Source organism: Macaca thibetana, chromosome 10, assembly GCF_024542745.1.
Source record: "Macaca thibetana thibetana isolate TM-01 chromosome 10, ASM2454274v1, whole genome shotgun sequence".
NCBI lineage: Eukaryota > Metazoa > Chordata > Mammalia > Primates > Cercopithecidae > Macaca > Macaca thibetana.
Window position 1 is genome coordinate 25,095,238 of NC_065587.1, and position 18,335 is coordinate 25,113,572.

At 45.9% G+C, this 18,335-nt stretch overlaps 1 protein-coding gene across 2 annotated transcripts in view; it reads right to left on the minus strand.

Moving 5' to 3' along the window:
- The window catches only part of MYO18B (myosin XVIIIB), a 300,206-nt gene that overhangs the window by 208,818 nt on the left and 73,053 nt on the right, over positions 1 to 18,335 (minus strand). For both annotated transcript variants that reach the window (XM_050745880.1, XM_050745879.1), the window contains exons 13-15: positions 7,363 to 7,536; positions 4,529 to 4,619; positions 2,068 to 2,260 (exon numbers count right to left, since the gene is read on the minus strand). In XM_050745880.1, coding sequence (XP_050601837.1) covers positions 2,068 to 2,260; positions 4,529 to 4,619; positions 7,363 to 7,536 — 458 coding nt within the window. The remainder of the gene's footprint in view (positions 1 to 2,067; positions 2,261 to 4,528; positions 4,620 to 7,362; positions 7,537 to 18,335) is intronic.

Sequence of the window (18,335 nt, forward strand, 5' to 3'; positions counted from 1 at the left end):
TGGATGGGAGGGCTAAAGGAGATTGTATCTTTAGTTTCTTTGTACTTATATGAAGTTTCCAGTGTTTTAATTAAAAATGTATTACTTTGATAATCAGAAATAAGTGAAATATTATGGGAAAAATAAAATAGCTGTTACACTCTTTATTCTTGTTCATTAAATGCTCAAAACGGCCCCTTTGGGGAGTATGGTAACAATGACCATAAAACAACCCCAGTTCTCTGCACTTTTCTATATCTATACTCTCTGCAGTGACACTGCAGTGCCTCCATCAAGAAGTGGAGCCTGTTTTCCTACCCCTTGAATCCATGCTCAGCCTTAGACCTGCTGTGACTCACTGAACACAGTGGAAGTGATTTTGTACAAGCCTCAGGTCTAGGCCTCAAGGTCCCCTGCCCACTTCTGCTTGCTCTCCTGGAGCCCTGCCCAGCGCTATGAGGACAGCCCAGGCTAGCCTGCTGGAGAATGAGACATTTGTAGAGCAGGGACAAGGTTACCCCAGACAAGGCCTGCCTAGATCCGCTCACGACCAGCTGATCCCACACGTGAGAGAGCCCCGCCAAGATCATCAGAGCCATCTACCCCAACCTACACCTGAATCTGAACACAAGCTCAAGAACTATCCCGGACCAAGAGAGCTGTCCAGGCCATCCAGACACTTGTGAGCAACAACCAAAGATTTTTTCTAAAACACTACATTTGGGGGTAGTTTATTATGTAGCATTATTATGGCAAATCGTAACTGATACAAAAGTATTATTATCTCTGTTTTCCACATAAAAAAATCGAGGGTCAGAGAGGGTAAGTGCCTTTCCTAAGGCCACACAGCCAATAAGCGACAGAGTTGGGATCAGACCTCAGGTTTCATCAGCGTCATCTGTTTGAGATCCATTTATGTTGGTGCTTTATTTTTATCACCAACTAAAGAAATGAATGTAACTTCAATACTTATTATTCTATATTATTGAACTGATGAACAATATGGCCATTTTTAATATTCTGCCAGTAGCACTTGTTGCAATAAAAGTGGTCACACCTTCAGGGAAGAAGGTGGGAGTCATATAGGGAACTGAAAATCCTCTCATTTTCACGTGGGTGATAGAGACACACGTATGTTCATTTGGGTAAATTCACTGAGCTATATGCTTCTGATTTATGCCCTTTTCTTTGTAATTTTTTGTTTGTTTGTTTCGAGATGCAGTCTCTCTTTGTCGCCCAGGCTGGAGTGCAGCGGCACAATCTCAGCTCACCACAACCTCTGCCTCCCGGGTTCAAGTGATTCTCCTGCCTCAGCCTTTCGGGTAGCTGGGATTACAGGCCCGCGCCACTGCGCCTGGCTAATTTTTGTATTTTTAGTAGAGATGGAGTTTTGCCATGTTGGTCACACTGGTCTTGAACTCCTGACCTCAGGTGATCCGCCCACCTCGGCCTCCCACAGTGCTAGGATTACAGGCATGAGCCACTGTGCCTGGCCTTATATTTCAACTTAACCTTTTTTTTTTTTTTCTTTTTTCATGAGAAAATAAGATCTGGCAGGATCAGGCCTGTACATGCTTCCTGGTTCACACACAGAGTTTCTCTCAGGTGCCTCCTAGAAGAGGAATTGCTGGGTTTTGGGGTGCATGCACCTTCAACTTTGTGAGAATCACCGTGCTGTGCTGCAGAGGGGTGTGCAGCCCACTGCTTCCACCCACCCACAGGACTCGAAGGACATTCCCCACTCGGGCAGATGTAGACTGACTCTTGCAGGAGTGTTTTGCTTAAGTGAAGTGGGAGAGGATGAAGCAGTCATCCCAAAGAAAGGACAGCCATGGAAGCAAGGCCTGGGGAAGTCCAAGTTCCTTGATGCTTCTGGGCTGCAGGGTTCAGAAGGTGGCAGGGGGAGGCTGGACTGTGGAGGGAGCAGCAGAGTTCTGGGGAGCCAGGCCTGGGGAAAGGGCTTTGTTCCCTGGTGAACCGAACAGGGTGAAGCTGCAGGCTACTGGGGAATGGGAATCCCACACTTCACATCTGACCTCACACCCTCCATGGAGCTCTGGTGAGGGCCCTGCTCCAGCCCAGGCCTACCTCTCGGTATCGCTGCAGCATGGAGACAAAGGTCCGCTGGTAGAACAGCAGCTGCAGGCGCTCATGGGCGTAGTTGTGGCACAGCTCCTCGAAGGTGGCCGCCCGGTCCTTGCCCTGGTGCCGGGGGTTCTGGAAGCCTGGAGAGTCCACCACCATGATGGAGGCCATGGAGAGATGGTGGGAGGAGAAGGATCTAGACAGAGAAGAGGGAGGTGGAATGTCTGAGATGGCGTGGAATCTAGGAGCACACTCATCCAAGCCTCCAGCAGAACTGGTTTCAAAACTAAGCTCAACTCTTACAGGCTGTGTGACCTCAGGCAAGCTACTTAACCTCTCTGAGCAGGGGTTTTCCCAACTGTTAAATGAGGATGGGGGTGAGTAGATTTATCCCAGGGACAGTTATAAGGACTAAAGGAATTAAACTGCCTCCCACTGGCCCAAAGTAAAAAAAAAAAAAAAAAAAAAAAGACTAGCTTAAGGTCACCCAGCAAGTTGGCTACCATGTGAAGCCTAGGACCTCCTTTTCTTTCTTCAGAGGCCTATTAAAATCAAAAAACTATTTTATTTAATACATCAGTTTACAAAATTCTTCCAAGCTATCACCTCCTTGTATTCTCCTCATGAATCTGTAGGGGTGGACAGAGCAGGGATTATTCACATCAAAAATCAGGACTTAAGAGACTTTAGAGCCAGTCATATGTGGGCTTCAATCCTTGCTCTGTGACAGAGAGGATGTGCGTCTCTGGAGAGTTGCCCAACCTCTCTGAGCCTCCACCGTCTCAGCCACCATCTCAGTTAATGATGGTGACTAGCTCAGAGGGCTGTTGTGAGGGTTGGGTGTGATAAGCTTCCGTGGCCGTGAAAGCAAAGTTTGCCACGTGGTTAGTGCTCAGTAAATGCCACCTGCTATCATCACCATGAGTATGATCAGCTAGGAGCTTTGCAGGGCCCTTAGTTGAACCTTGGTTCTTCTCTTGTTTGCCAAGGTTTTCCAACTATAATATGGGGATAATAAGAGCAGCCACCACATAGACATGCATGAAGATGAAGTCGGTTAATTCTTGGCAAGACAGACACCTACTAGGTGCTTATAAATGCTGTAGTAGGTACTTTGATCATCAGTGCAGCATTTCACAGACGTGGCCTCTGAGAACCCAAACCTCGAAGCAGCTGCCCTTCACTGGTGAAGGCAGTTTCCTCCGCCAGCAGTTCATTTCCCACTCCCAGTACTCCCTTCTCTAAGCACGCATGATCCCCTTGGTTTCTAGATAATATGTCTGTGGGCTCAGATGGTAATTACTTCGGCAGCGTCAGAGGGACTTGATTCTGTGTCCACGACAACTTGGAGAAACCCGGCTGCTCTGTTGCTACGCGCCAGCCTCATCCCTTTAACAGGATTTCAGAAGCCTAATTATGCTTTCTGCTTTCACAGAGGAGGAAGGCAAGCCTTTGCCTAGGCTCTGGATTAGCTCTGCTGAAAAAACGGCTTCAAGGGTTTCCAAGCATGGGCTCAGTGCCTTGTGCATAACGATAGAAAACAGAGGCTCCTCTGGCCTGCAGCCCCACAGAGGCACATCAGAGGCACACCCCGGCCCACTCCAAATTTCTACCATGTTGCTCCCATCCCCAGCAAGACAATTTTGAAAAATAAATGGATGAGAACAATGTGCTAGGCTATTCAGGGGAACTGAAAGTATGAGATGAGAATGTGGCATTGTGTTTGCATCTCGGTTCTCCCCTTCACGCTTTAGTCTCCTCCTCTGTACAATGGGTCCATGTGAGTACTTGGTGACGCAAAGCAGGTTAAACAATTAGTACAATCCCTGGCCCTCAGTAGACATTCAAAAGTGCTTAGCTTTTATTGTTGGTATTTTTACAAGAATTTGTTTTGTTTTGTTTTGAGACAGAGTCTCGCTCTGTCACCTAGGCTGGAGTGCGGTGGCGTTATCTCGGCTCACTGAAACCTCTGTTTCCCAGGTTCAAGCAATTCTCCCTGCCTCAGCCTCCTGAGTAGCCGGGATTACAGGCGCCCACCACCATGCCCAGCTAATTTTTGTAATATTTAGTAGAGACAGGTTTTCGCCATGGTGCCAGGCTGGTCTTGAACTCCTGATCTCAGGTGATCCTCCCACTTCAGCCTCCCAAATTACTGGGATTACAGGCATGAGCCACCACGTTTGGCCAGGAAGAGTTATTTAAATTCATTATTTCTTTTAATCCTCACAACAGTCCTTGGGGAGAGAGCTATTGTACAGACGAGGAAAGGGAGATCAGAAAAGTGAACTGATTTACTGACCACACAGCCAGTGGGTGGCCAAGGTGGAAATTAAACCCAGCACTGTCCACCTTAGAAACCCTCTCGCCAGCTGAAAAACTGCCACTTTGCTCAACTGCCCGGTATGTGAATTCATCTGTGCACTTGCAAGAGGCCAACTGTGTGCCTAGGGAAAGGCCCCATTACCTGTTGATGAGTGAGACCACGGCCGCAAAGAGCTCCTGGTACAGGCCCGAGGCCATCCCCTCCACACACTCCACTCCTGTCATCTTGAGCCCTGGGAAAGAGGACAGAATCAGCATTCTCGGTTAGGGATCTTGCCTGGGGCCAAGGACATCACTGCAGAGCAGCAGGGGCCACTCAGCTTAGAAAATCCTTCTTTTCTTGCCACATTCCTCCACTGCTGAAATTATTTCCCCAGGTTCTTAGGACAAAGTCTAACTGTCCTATCAGGGCCTACAGGGTCCTATGTAACCTGCCCTACCTTCACCCCAGAGTGATCTCCTGCTCATCCCTCAGGGCTCAGCCCAAATGTCACCTCCTCAGGAAAGCCTTCCTTGACTACCACCACCACCACCACTAGGCCAATCCCCAGCTCTACCTTGCTTCTAATAGCACTTCCCATAGCATAATCTTTCTAGTATAGTTATTTTATTAACCTGTGTCTCCCTCATGAGGCTGGGTGTGCCCTGAAGATAGACCCTGTCCCTGGGTTTATTGATCTTTAAATTGCCAGTGTCTGGCATAGAGTAGACACTCAGTAAGTGTTTATGATTCCTTTTCTGGAAAGAAATTTGGCTATTTTGTATTAGAAGTCATAAAATGTTCGTATACTGGGACCTAATCATTTCACTCCTAGGCTTTTATTCTAATGAAACATTCAGAGAAATAAAGCTTGCTGGGGACATAGGTTCTTCCAATTGTTGATTAAATTGGCAAAAATCACTTTTTTGAAATGACTTGAGTGCTCAACAATAGAAAATGGGTTAGGTAATTTGTAGTCTGCCCATACAAAGGAATGCTTAAAGTCAGGTATGAAGAATATTGAATGAGATTGGAAAAGTGCCTACCTAGAATGTCAGGAGGAATATAAAAGCTCAAAAACTATAATTACAGTTGTGGACTCGATTTTGCTCTAACACACACACACACGCATGCACGCACGTATACGCATCCCATTACAATCACCAGCCTTGATTAGGGTGCATTGAACAAAGCAGAGTGAGGAGTGTAGGGGGTCAGATCACAAATTATGTCCCTTAAGTTTTAGTTCCGTCTAAAAAACTGAAAACACAGTTTCCAAATCAGTGCGCACTAGTGCCTGGAGGAGTAATTCTGCTTGTACATTCCAGGCAGCCCACTGCAGCCCCGAAAGCATTTCCCACCCCTCCTCGGAATCCACCCCCAACCTGGGCTGTTGCTAGGCAACCCGCAGCCTCCCAGCCTCTCTCCTAAGCCCGAAGGTCCCCTGCCTGCTTAATATCTACTCTTGAGACCTCAGCCTGAGAGGTTAACTCAGACTCACAAAGCGGTGACTGCATGTGTCTGTGCCTGTGATGCGCCCGTCCTTAAGTATGTGTGTGGTGTTTGTGCCTGTGCATATGTGTGCACATGTGTGCTTGTGTCTATGCATGTGTGTGTAGTTGTGTGGTACGTGCATGTGTCATATATATCTGTGCACAGGTTTACACACACACGTGCCATGCATATCTGTGCATGTGTGTGTGGTGTGCATGCTTGCAGTATATGTGTGCTGGTGTCTGTGCATGTGTGTGCTCATGTGTGTGATTCTGTGGTGTGTATCTGTGCACAGGTGTGCATACACAACTTGTGCTGTGCATATGTGTGGTGTGTGCAAGCATATATGTGCATGCTTCTGTGAATGTGTGTGTATGTCGAAGAGGAGAGGTAATCTTCAAGAAAACCACAGCTCACACCAGAGCACAGGCCTGAAAGGAGACACAGAGGGCCAATGGGGTCCAAGTGACATTAGCCCCTATGCCGAAGTCCCTGGAAGGTGGAAGCAATGCCAAAGGTGCAAAGGAGCTCCAAGAGACGGGTCCCAAAACCACAGCTCACAACACTTCTACTCATTAATCCCAAACTCTGTTGTCTCAAGGACAGCTGTTCTTAGAGAGCTCCCAAAGATGCACAGAGGCTGCAGACTTGGTACTCGGCAGATCACATCCTTGCAGGTACAGTACAAAGTCCTCCCGCTTTTCCCCCACTGCAGTTCAAAACGCCCTTGTTCTTCCAGCTGCTCAGGCCAAAATCCTAGCAGCCACTGCTGGTCTCTGCCCTTCTCTTAGGGCCCACGCTAACACCTCAGCTTGTAAACCAGACCCTGAATCTGTCCCCACCTGCCCCATCTCCACAAGCACTTCCCACCACCACCTATCACCTGGTGATTTTTATAGGTTCCCAGTGGGTCTCCCTTCTCCCACTCACTCCCCAACCTTCATCCAGGCTGAGCTTCTTAAAGCCAAATCATGCCATCCCCCTGCTGAAGGCACTCCATGGCTTCCCAAGGGTCTGAGAATAAAAACCTTCGTTTATAAACCCTTAGTGAGCTGACCACACCTTGCTCTCCACCCTCATCTTCTCCCATCCGTCCACCTTGCACCAGCCATTCGGGCTTTATTTCCATTCCTCAAACAGAAAGACTAGTCTTTCCCCTACCTAGCAGGTGCTCAGCAAACATGAAATCCAATGGAAATGCATTGGTCCATTGGCCCTGCCCATGGCATCCCCTCCCCACAGCGCGGATCTCCCTGCCAGGTTTCAGCAGCCTTCATGACCACTGAACTGAGGTAGTTATTTGAGCATTAGCATTGACCAGGTAGAAACAATGTCCCTTTCCACCCACGATGGCTTCCCCTGCACCTAACACAGGCCTTCATAGCGTAGGCCCTTAACAAATCTTTGATAAAAAAAAAAAAAAAAAGTTAAAGAATGTTGGTGTATCCCCAGGAGCTGGCCCAGGGGGGCCCAGCTCACCCAGAGAGGCATCAGCCATGTACCTGAGCTGGTTTCCTCGTCCTCGAGGCCCCTTTGGCTTGGCCCAAACGTCATTTGCTGGATGATCTGTCGAAGGTGGTGCTTGAAGGTGGCCGTGTTCAGCTCCTCATACTCGCAGCCGAGGGCTTCGGCTGCATAGTTTGCCCACTCAAACCTCATGAACTGCTTCCGGCCCACTGCACAGGGGACAAAACAGAGGCGTGGCAGTGAGGCCCTGGGCATGGGGTGGATGAATGCCCAAGAGAACCTTGGAGAATCTCAGCACCCTCCCAATCTCCAGGCCAGCCCCCTCAGCAGGCAGCTTGGACAACCGCCCAGGCCTGGGCCCCTAGGCAATGGCCCTGGAGGAGTCAGCTTTCCCAAGAGACTTGCTTATCAGACTTCCTCGCCATTTGCATTTTTGCATTACTTACTTGTTCTTTCTTTTTTTCTTTTTTTTTTTTTTTTTTTTTTTTTTTTTCTGAGACCGGAGTCTCGCTCTCTCGCCCAGGCGGTGGCGCCATCTTGGCTCACTGCAAGCTCCGCCTCCCGGGTTCACGCTATTCTCCTGCCTCAGCCTCCCGAGTAGCTGGAATTACAGGCACCTGCCACCGCTCCCGGCTAATTTTTTTGGATTTGTAGTAGAGACGGGGTTTCACCACGCTAACCAGGATGGTCTCGGTCTCCTGACCTCGTGATCCGCCCGTCCCGACCTCCCAAAGTGCTGGGATTACAGGCGTGAGCCACCGCGCCCGGCCTGTATTGCTTACTTTTTCAAAGCAATTAAAAATATCATGGGGAAGCACTCTAAATGTGAAATTGGGGAATGGTTAGTAAAAGTATGATTGATTCACCCACCCACGTATCTATTTACCTATCCATCCAGGCATGCACTATCCCCTGCAAGCCGCCTACCTATCTTTCAACTCCTCATCTAATCACACATCCAACCATCTAACCAGCCATCTGCTTACTCTGTACATGTTGACTGAGCTCCCTCCATGTGACAGGCACTGTGTCTGCCACCGAAATCAATGAGCAAGACAAACAAAGTGCCTGTCCTCATGGAGCTTATAGTCCGTTGAGGGAGTGTGACAGTAGACAAGTAAACAAATAGATAAGATCATTTCCTGCCATAAAATTATAAAGTTCCCTCTGCTCTCTGCCAAACAGAAACTAAAGCAGGGTGCTGAGATCAAGAGAGACTGAAGGAGTCGTTTGGTATCTATGGTGGTCAAAGCTGGCTCTATCTGAAGTCGTGATATATTAACTGAGCTATGAAGGGTGAGAAGGAGCTACTACATAAAGAACCAGGAAAGTGTTTCAGAGTTTGAAGGAGGAGGCAGCGCAAAGGTCCTGGGGCAGAAATGAGCATGGCGTGTTAAAGGAATGCCAAGCAAACCAGTGTGGCTGGAATGTAACGGGGTGGGGAGCGGAAGCAGCCGGGATTAAAGAATCAATGGAGAGCCACTCTCTGGACTATTATAAGGCCATTTAAAATTAGCAACGAAGACCCTGCATACCATGGACAATGCTTACATTTGAATGCTAAGTGGAAAGCAGATTAGAAAATGATGTCATAGTATGATGCCAACTGTGTGAATCATTCTAAACTGCTGTAAAAAGTAATAAAAGGGAAATATAGCTAAATATTAACCATCACTGCTAGGTAAGGGGATTTTATATTTTCCAATTTTTTTTTTTATCATGGTTGAGCACTAATTTTTTAATCCATATAAAAATAAAAATAAATGACTTTTTTTTTTTTTTTTTTTGAGATGAAGTCTCGCTCTGTCGCCCAGGCTGGAGTGCAGTGGCGCAATCTCAGCTCACTGCAAGCTCTGCCTCCCGGGTTCACGCCATTCTCCTGCCTCGGCCTCCCGAGTAGCTGGGACTATAGGTGCCCACCACTACAGGCGCCCACCACCACACCCAGCTAATTTTGTTTTCGCATTTTTAGTAGAGACGGGATCTCACTGTGTTAGCCAGGATGGCATCTCCTGACCTCATGATCTGCTCGCCTCGGCCTCCCAAAGTGCTGGGATTACAGGCATGAGCCACCGCGCCCGGCTAATAAATGACTTCTTGAAACAAATAATAGTGCCATCCTTAAAACATTTTCACTAACAAATACATGAAAAAATGTTCAACATTACTAATCATCAGGGAAATGCAAATCAATGCAAATCAAAACCACAACGAGGTATCATCTCACTCCAGTAGGATGGGGTGACAAAATACAAAAGTGCTGGCAAGGATGAAAAAAGAAAAAAAAGGAACTATTAGACACTGTTAGTGGGAATGTAAACTAGTGCAGCCACTATGGAGAGCGGTATGAACTTTCCTCAAAAAACTATAGATAGAACTACCGTACGATCCAGCAAACCCACTACTGAACATTTATCCCAAGGAAATCAGTACACCAAAGAGACATCTGTACCCCAGGTTTACTGTAGCATTATTCACCATAGCCAGGAGAGGGAATCAACCTAGGTGTCCAGTAACAGACAAATGGGTAAAGAAAATGTGGTATATATACACAATGGAATACTATTCAGACATAAAAGAGCATGAAGTCTTGTCATTCATGGCAGCATGGACGGAACTGGAGGACGTTAAGTGAAATAAGCCAGGCACAGAAAGACAAATATCACATGTTCTTTATTCATATGTGGAAGCTAAACAAAGGTTTATTTCATAAAAGTCTAAAGTAGAATAGAGCATACTAGAGGCTGGAAGGGTTTGTTTGGGGGTAAGTGGGTGGATAGGGACAGAGTTGTTAAAGAACACAAAATCACAGCTAGACAGGAGAAATACATTCTAGTGTTTCATAGCATTGCAGGATGACTGTAGTTAACCATAATATATTATATAGATTCCAATAGTTAGAAGGAGGATATTGAATGTTCCTAACACAAAGAACTGATAATTGTTCAAGATGATGGATACACTAATTACCCTGATCTGATAACTATATATGTTTAGAAACACCACTATGGACCCCATAAATATGTATACTTACTATATGTCAACTTAGAAAAAACTAAAAAAAATTTCTTTCATCTCTTATTTTCCTATAAATGTGTTTCCTTCTTTGAAATAAGAATCACAGCCACCAACAGAGATTTTTCAATCAATCAGAAAGAGATTATGAGGGCCCAATTCTTCAAGCAGACAGCCTGATGAGCCAGTCTGGCTTATGGCAAAATTAGAAATTTGGAAAAGGACTTTATCTAGGACTTTGACCCTACCCAAGGAGGAGGTCTGGCCCCAGTCACCAAGGGTATTACATCCTCCTACGTGCCAATTACTCTGCACTGGTCACAAGAGCATTACTGTATTATCCCCATTTTATAGACTATGTCATTTTACAGATGATGAAACTGAGACTCAGAGAGGTAATATGGCTAATTTTAAAAAATCCTGTCACTTTCAAAAATGATGGAGAAGATGATGATGATGGTGATGATGATGATGATTATGACAGTGATGATGATGGTGATGGTGATGAGGGTGATGATGAGGGTGATGATGATGGTGTGATGACGATGGTGATGGTGGTGATGATGATGGTGATGATATGGTGATGATGATGCTGATGGTGATGATGCTGATGGTGATGATGATGGTGATGATGATGGTGATGATGCTGATGGTGATGATGATTGTGATGACAGTGATGATGATGGTGATGATGGTGGTGGTGATGGTGGTGATGATGGTGATGGTGATGGTAATGATGAGGGTGATGATGAGGGTGATGATGATGGTGTGATGATGATGGTGATGATATGGTGATGATGGTGATGATGATGATGATGGTGATGATGGTGATGATGATGATGGTGATGATGGTGATGATGATGATAGTGATGATGATGGTGATGATGATGGTGATGATGGTGATGATGATGGTGATGATGATGATAGTGATGATGATGGTGATGGTGATGATGGTGGTGATAGTGATGATGGTGATGGTGATGACGGTGGTAGTGATATGATGGTGGTGATGATGATGGTGATGATGAGGGTGATGATGATGGTGTGATGATGATGGTGATGATATGGTGATGATATGGTGATGATGATGATGGTGATGATGGTGATGATGGTGATGATGGTGATGATATGGTGATGATGGTGATGGTGATGATGGTGATGATGGTGATGATGATGATAGTGATGATGATGGTGATGGTGATGATGGTGGTGATAGTGATGATGGTGATGGTGATGACGGTGGTAGTGATATGATGGTGGTGGTGATGGTGATGGTGATGATGGTAATGATGATGGTGGTGATAGTGATGATGGTGATGATGGTGATGATGATGGTGATGATAGTGATGATGATGATGGTGATGGTGATAATGGTGATGGTGATGATGATGATGATAGTGATGGTGATGGTGATGATGGTGGTGGTGATATGATGGTGATGGTGCTGGTGGTGGTGATGATGGTGGTGGCGATATGACAGTGTTGATGGTGATGATGATGGTGTCGTGGTGATGATGGTGGCGATATGACAGTGTTGATGGTGACAATGATGGTATGGTGGTGATGATGATGGTGATGGTGATGATAACAGTTCTCATTCACTTACCTGATTTTATTCAACATTGCGTCTTTGTTCAGCTCATGACTTTTACTGTTAAAAAGCCCGTGTTATTGTTCCAGGAGTGACACATGGAAAAAGCTCAGTACTTGTTAGTTGTAGTTATTTATTATTATTATTATTGTTATTATTAAATCTTCACAAGAGTCCTAAAAAGCTCTATTATTAATCTCATTTTATAGATTAAAAATCTAACTGAGAGAAGTCACCAGAAAACAGGCTGATACTAAGTGGAAGAACTACATTTTCACCAAAATCAGTCCTTCAGATATCATCTTTTTTGCCATATCTTTGTGACTCTACTTTTAAATGGACTCACTTTTCATTTTCACTTAAATAAATTGTAAACAGAAATATTATCACACTATGTTAAATGAGAATTCATTATCACCTGCCATAAATAGAAAGTAGAAACAAATATTACATAAGCACAATAATGTCATTAGATTCTAATTAAATACGGTTACCTGTGAGCCTGAATTCTGCCCTCTCTTTGTTAAGAAGGGAGATTAGCAAATATTAGAGAGAGGTGTTAAAGGCTATTATCACTGAATGAGACTTTCTTCTTCCTGTGCTGGGGATTGAGAGTGAACTAAATAGGAGATGTCTCTCTAGGTAGGTGAGGTCCTGTCCCCTCTTGCTCTACTCCACGCCTGCTCTCACGACACTTGCAATTGTAGTGACCTTTCTGGCCTCGATGAGCTGGAAGAAGTCATAAAGGAAATTGGCAATTGATATTTCTGAAAAGAAGAGTGGTTAATGGATGCTGGCTGGACTCTCTAAATCCTGCCTCGCCTAGGGGGGATATTTGCAGGTGCAGCTGAGATGCGTGCTGCTGGTGCAATCCAGGTGGGCACACAGGGAGCTTTGCCAGGAAAAGCATCTTCTACTATCAGCTCCCCGAAGGCTGGCCGGTGCACAAAATCCAATCCCATGGATTCTTCTATCTCTGCTTAGACATGGGTGGTGACCAAACTGTCTTCCCAGGGGAGGTCAAGAACCCTGAGTTGGCACCTGTGGCATGAAGAAAAGGAACTGGGCAATAATATGGGTGTTGGCCCAAATCGGATCTGGGTCCAATTCCTGTTTCTGCTGTTCCTACTTTTTTGCACAAAGCCAGATGCACAGCCTTTTTGAGATCATTTCTGGTGTGTGCTTTTGGTTGTCAGCCATTTTTCCAGTTGCTAGGGAGAAACAGGTCCCCATGGCAGGTGGGCCCACAGTTCCTGCCTTCCTGCCCCATTTCCCTTCCTCACTGCCCTCCCAGTCCTTCCTGGATTCACCTCCTGCATGAACCCTTTGCCCTTGAACACTTAACTCAGCATCTGCACTCCTGCTAAGGTGTTACGTCTAAGAGAGCCCCTGAGGCTGCAGGGACCTAGCATGACCATGTTAGCAAGGTTTGGTTGGATCTTCCCTTATTATGGAGGCCAAGGGAAGGCTCTCTAAAAAGAAGACAACAGCCTGGCACGCTGCTCTTTCTCTGTCTCTTCTATTTCCTAGGAACCATTTGCATGTCTGAGATGAAGCCAGCCTCCAGCCAATATGCCAGCAAGGGCGGGGCTGAGTCAGTAATTCTCTCAGTGGCAGAATGGGTGTGAAGCAGGGCAGAGCAGCCGGCCACACAGGTGGGGATCAGAGTTCCCCAAAGGTGCACCTCGTAGCAGCTGTTCTATGGAATGGTCATCAGTATCACTGGGAAAAAATGAATAATGTATCACATCAATTTAGTCAATGCTTGGTTAAATCGGTTTCTTAACTGCAGGACTTCTCAGAGCCTTTAAAGTATATCTTATGAATCTGTAAGAAGGGAAAATTCTGTTCAGATTTAGTTGGCCTCAGAATACTTTTACAGAATCTCTTGCAGATCTAATGATGCATGAGACAGTGGTTTTGGAAATAGTGATTTAGCTGAAAGAGTGCTGACCTAACCAGTTGACCCTGGGCAAACTGCCTCACCTGAGCCATCTGTCAGGTCACTCCTTCGGTAAGAGGCAGGCTGGGATTTGAACTGAGAGAACAAACAAAAGAGAAATGAGAGAAAAAAGAAAGAAGGAAAGAAGGATAGAAAGAAAGAGAAGGGGGGAGGAAGGAGAGAGAGAGAAAGAAAGAAGGAAGGAAGGAAAGAAGGAAGGAAGGAAGGAAGGAAGGAAGGAAGGAAGGAAGGAAGGAAGGAAGGAAGGAGAAAGAGAGAAAGAAAAAAAGAAAGAAAGAAAAAGAAAGAAAGAAGAGAAAGAGAGAAAGAGAGAGGAAGGGAGGGAGGAAGGAAGGAAGGAGAGAGAGAGAAAGAGGATGGAAGGAAGGAAGGAGAGAGACAGAAAGAAAGAGAAGGAGGGAGGGAGGAAGGAGAGAGAGAGAAAGAGAGGAAGGAAGGATGGAGAGAGAAAGAGAGAAAGAAAAAAGAAAGAAGAAAAGGAAAGAAAGAGGAAGGAAGGAAGTGGAGAGAGAGAGAAAGAAAAGAAAGAAAGAAGGAAACAAAGAGAAAGAAAGAAAGAAAGAAAGAAAGAAAGAAAGAAAGAAAGAAAGAAAGAGGAAGGAAGGAAGGAAGGAAAAGAAAGAGAGAGAGAAAGAGGAAGGAAGGAAGGAAGAGGGAGGAAGGGAGGAAAAGGAACAAGGGAAAGTAATGAAACTGCAGTTCCTGAGTTGCTCAAATCCACCTGCAAAGGCAGGTTTTTCCCTTTATGTCAATAGAAAACAAAAGAGAGAGAGAAATAACATAGCTATTTTCCCCCACACACCATGAGTTCAATTGCTATCAATTACTGTGGCCTCCTGCTTTTATTAATAACCAAGTTATTTCTCCTTCCAACAATAGCTGTGCTGTTGCTGAATTACTCAACATTATGTGACTTATTTATAATCTTGCTGCATCTGGTTCACTTTTGCTCACACAGAGGTTTACAATTCGGAGGCCTGTGAGGAAGGAGGCCACCTGTAGAGAAGAGATAAGTCTAAAAGGCTGTAGCTGCTACAGGAAAAGGCAATGTTCTAGAGACAGAATGCCTGAATTCAAATCCCACCTCCATTGCTTAAAGCCGCGTGATGTTGGCAAAGTCGTGTCAACACTTTGAGCCTCAGTCTCCTCCTCTGTGAAATGGGAATGACACAGAATTTACTCCATGGAGTGCTTGTGAAGAACGAATGAGGTTATATCATTCTAAGCAAACTATCACAAGGACAGAAAAACAAACACCACATGCCCTTACTCATAGGTGGGAGACGAACAAGGAGAATACAGGGACACAGGGTGGGGAACACCACACACTGGGACCTGTCAGGGGGTGGGGGCTGGGGAAGGGATAGCAGTAGGAGAAATACCTAATGTAAATGACAAGTTGATGATGGGTGCAGCAAACCAACATGGCACATGTATACCTGTGTAATAAACCCGCACATTGTGCACATGTACCCTAGAACTTAAAGTATAATGATAATAAAAAGGAAGAATGAATGAGGTTATACAGGCAGGACGCATAACACACAACCTGCTCCGTACATGTCAACTCTATTATGATCCCACTCGGAGATTTCCACCCTTAAAAATGACAAATGGGTCAGAAAGAGGAACCCCAAGAGAAAATCCAATTCAGGTGGCTGTGGCTTTCTGCCCAGGGACATCCAGAAAAGTTCTATTTTTGAGAACATGGAAAATGTAACCTTCTCATTCTTAGAGGCTAGAACTTCAAATCCATTCCTGTTTCTTAGGGCTCCTTCCAGGTCCTGCTGCCCCCAGCTGCCATGCAGCCCCACAAACCTGGACATATTGTTCCACCTGACTGGGTTTGGAGAAAGTTGTCCAAAGGCCTGGCCAATGTGTCGTCTATAAATTGATGCTGAGTTATGCACAATCCAACATGAATCATTGCCTGTACCTTAACAACTGAGAACACAGCACAGACCACTCCCAACGTTCTGGGGACTATGAGCAGGTGTTTGGGGGAAAAGAAGGCTTTATGAGCAAATCAGTTGGAGCAACATCAAACTAAACTCAGCAAAACAGGTTTCCTACTTGCAGGACTTGTCAGAACCTTGAATATGCCAACGTGCATGGGGAATTTACAAGTGGAAGGGAGCCTGTGGGGGGGTCTTTCAAATTAATTTGGTCAAGAAGCTGGAGGAGAAAGATGGATGAGGCATCTTTGAGGTGGTGGGAATTGTGGAAAGAACTGGAAGCTGGTTTTCCCAAGATAATTTCAACCTAGCTGCAAGATCTTAAGTGGAGACATCAGCCTCTGAGCTTCAGTTGCCTTATCTGTAAAATGGAGTAGCTCTTCTCCCATCTGGTTGTTTTAAGAATGAAATAAGACATTGAATGTGTCAAGCCACCTATGAGTGTGTCCCAGAGCAGGTGATCCAAGCTGGGGAGCAGAGTCGTCAGGGAGACCTTGGCTGGAAGATGTCACATGGGGCACCTGCAGGGGCAAAGGCTAAAGAGTGGACCAGCTGCAAGCCTATGCGCGACTTGCCTGAGGTCACTCAGCTAGCAAGGTAGAGCCCAGGACCAAGGCCAGACCTAGATGGTCCCCTGTAATGCTCTTTCCACATTCACATGCCCCTCGCTAAGGCAGGCTGAGCGGGGGCCATTCAGCCTATCAGACTGTCCCCTTTAAAGCTATTTCCTGGGTCTGAGGGAAGCCCAAGAGTAGCTGGCATTTTCTGAGTACTCACCATGCATCTGAGCCTGTGCTAAGCATGTAATCTCATCAATGCAACAACCATACAAAAAGGCATGATTACCAATTCCATTTATTGGTATGGCCATGAACCCTGCAATTCAGTGTGACGTAAAGAATAAGGGTATGGGATTTAAAGACAGAACCTCTTGGTCCCAAATTGGGCTCTTTCTTTCCCTATGTCCATGACCTTAGGTAACTTACTTTGCTTCTCTGAGCCTTCCCTTACTCATCCATAAAATGGGTATAATCTACCACATAGAGTTATGAGGATTAAATGGAATAATCCATGCAAAGCAATTAAATCATGTCTAGCAGAAGATGAATTCTTAGTAAATATTAACAATTCATTCCATCATCATTGCCATTGTCATTGTTATTGCTAGCATTGCTATGCTTTGTCTCTGAATGACGAGTCCAGAACTCATACATATTGGAGTTCTCACTGAGCCATCACTATCTGCCCTCCAAAAAGGGGCGAATAGGGTATTTGGTAATCAAGGTAAAAAGGGAACCTGGAGAGCACCTAGTCCACCCCATTCGGCAAGTTCTTTCTCCCCACTGAGCCTCAGTTTCTTCATCTGTAAAATAAGATAATACTAAAAAATACAAAAAACGAGCCAGGCGAGGTGGCGGGCACCTGTAGTCCCAGCTACTCGGGAGGCTGAGGCAGGAGAATGGCGTAAACCCGGGAGGCGGAGCTTGCAGTGAGCTGAGATCCAGTCACTGCACCCCAGCCTGGGCGACAGAGCGAGACTCCGTCTCAAAAACAAAACAAAACAAAATAAAATAAAATAAAATAATAGCATCTACTCCATGAGATTGTTGAAGTAGCCAAAGCTCTTAGAATAGTGTCTGGATCCAAGCTACTTGGGAGGCTGAGGCATGAGAATCACTTGTACCTGGGAGGCAGAGGTTGCAGAGGGCCGAAATCGTGCCATTGCACTTCAGCCTGGGCAACAAAAGTGAAACTCTGTCTCAAAAAAAAAAAGAACAGTGCCTGGGCGCATGGTAAGCACTGATTAAATGTGAGCTGCTGTTATTATTTAGGAGAGACAGAGGCCCAGAAGAATGGTAGAAACTTTTACAGAGCTACCCAACAAGTGAGTAGCACAACCAGTCTGAAACTGGGGTCCCCTAGGTGTCCTAGCCTCCTCACCCCACCTTCCCAAGATGTGGGACTGCCAGTGAGCTCTGTCTTCCAGCATCGCCACTTCTCAGCAAGTATTTTTTAAAAATATTTAATTGTTTACATCCCAAGCAGCCATTCCAGTTTTATGAATAAATTCTACATGCTCAGAGAATGCAGCATAAATCCTTGCCTGCGGCCCAGAATAGACCTGGCTGCAGTAGCCGTCAGGTTGAGAGCCAAGCCACTAGCTGGGGCAGGGCAGAGGATGCAGGGCCTGCAGCCGCGGGAAGGCATTTGGGCGGGATGGGGCAGAGGAGGTGACAGGCCTGTCCAAGGACAGATCGATGAAATCTCCAGGATGCTAGGCCACACGGCAATCCTGTCTCCATTAGAGCCCTTAGGTTCACAGCACCAGTGCAGGGTCCCTTAGGTTGATGCTTTATGATTAGGAAGACAGAGGCACTAGGCCTGGCATTCAGAAGGAGGACCCTGAACCTGCTCCATGCTGAATCAAGCCACTGCGTCTTTGCCATTCAGGTTCCTCTGCCTAGAGCACCCTCCCTAATTTAT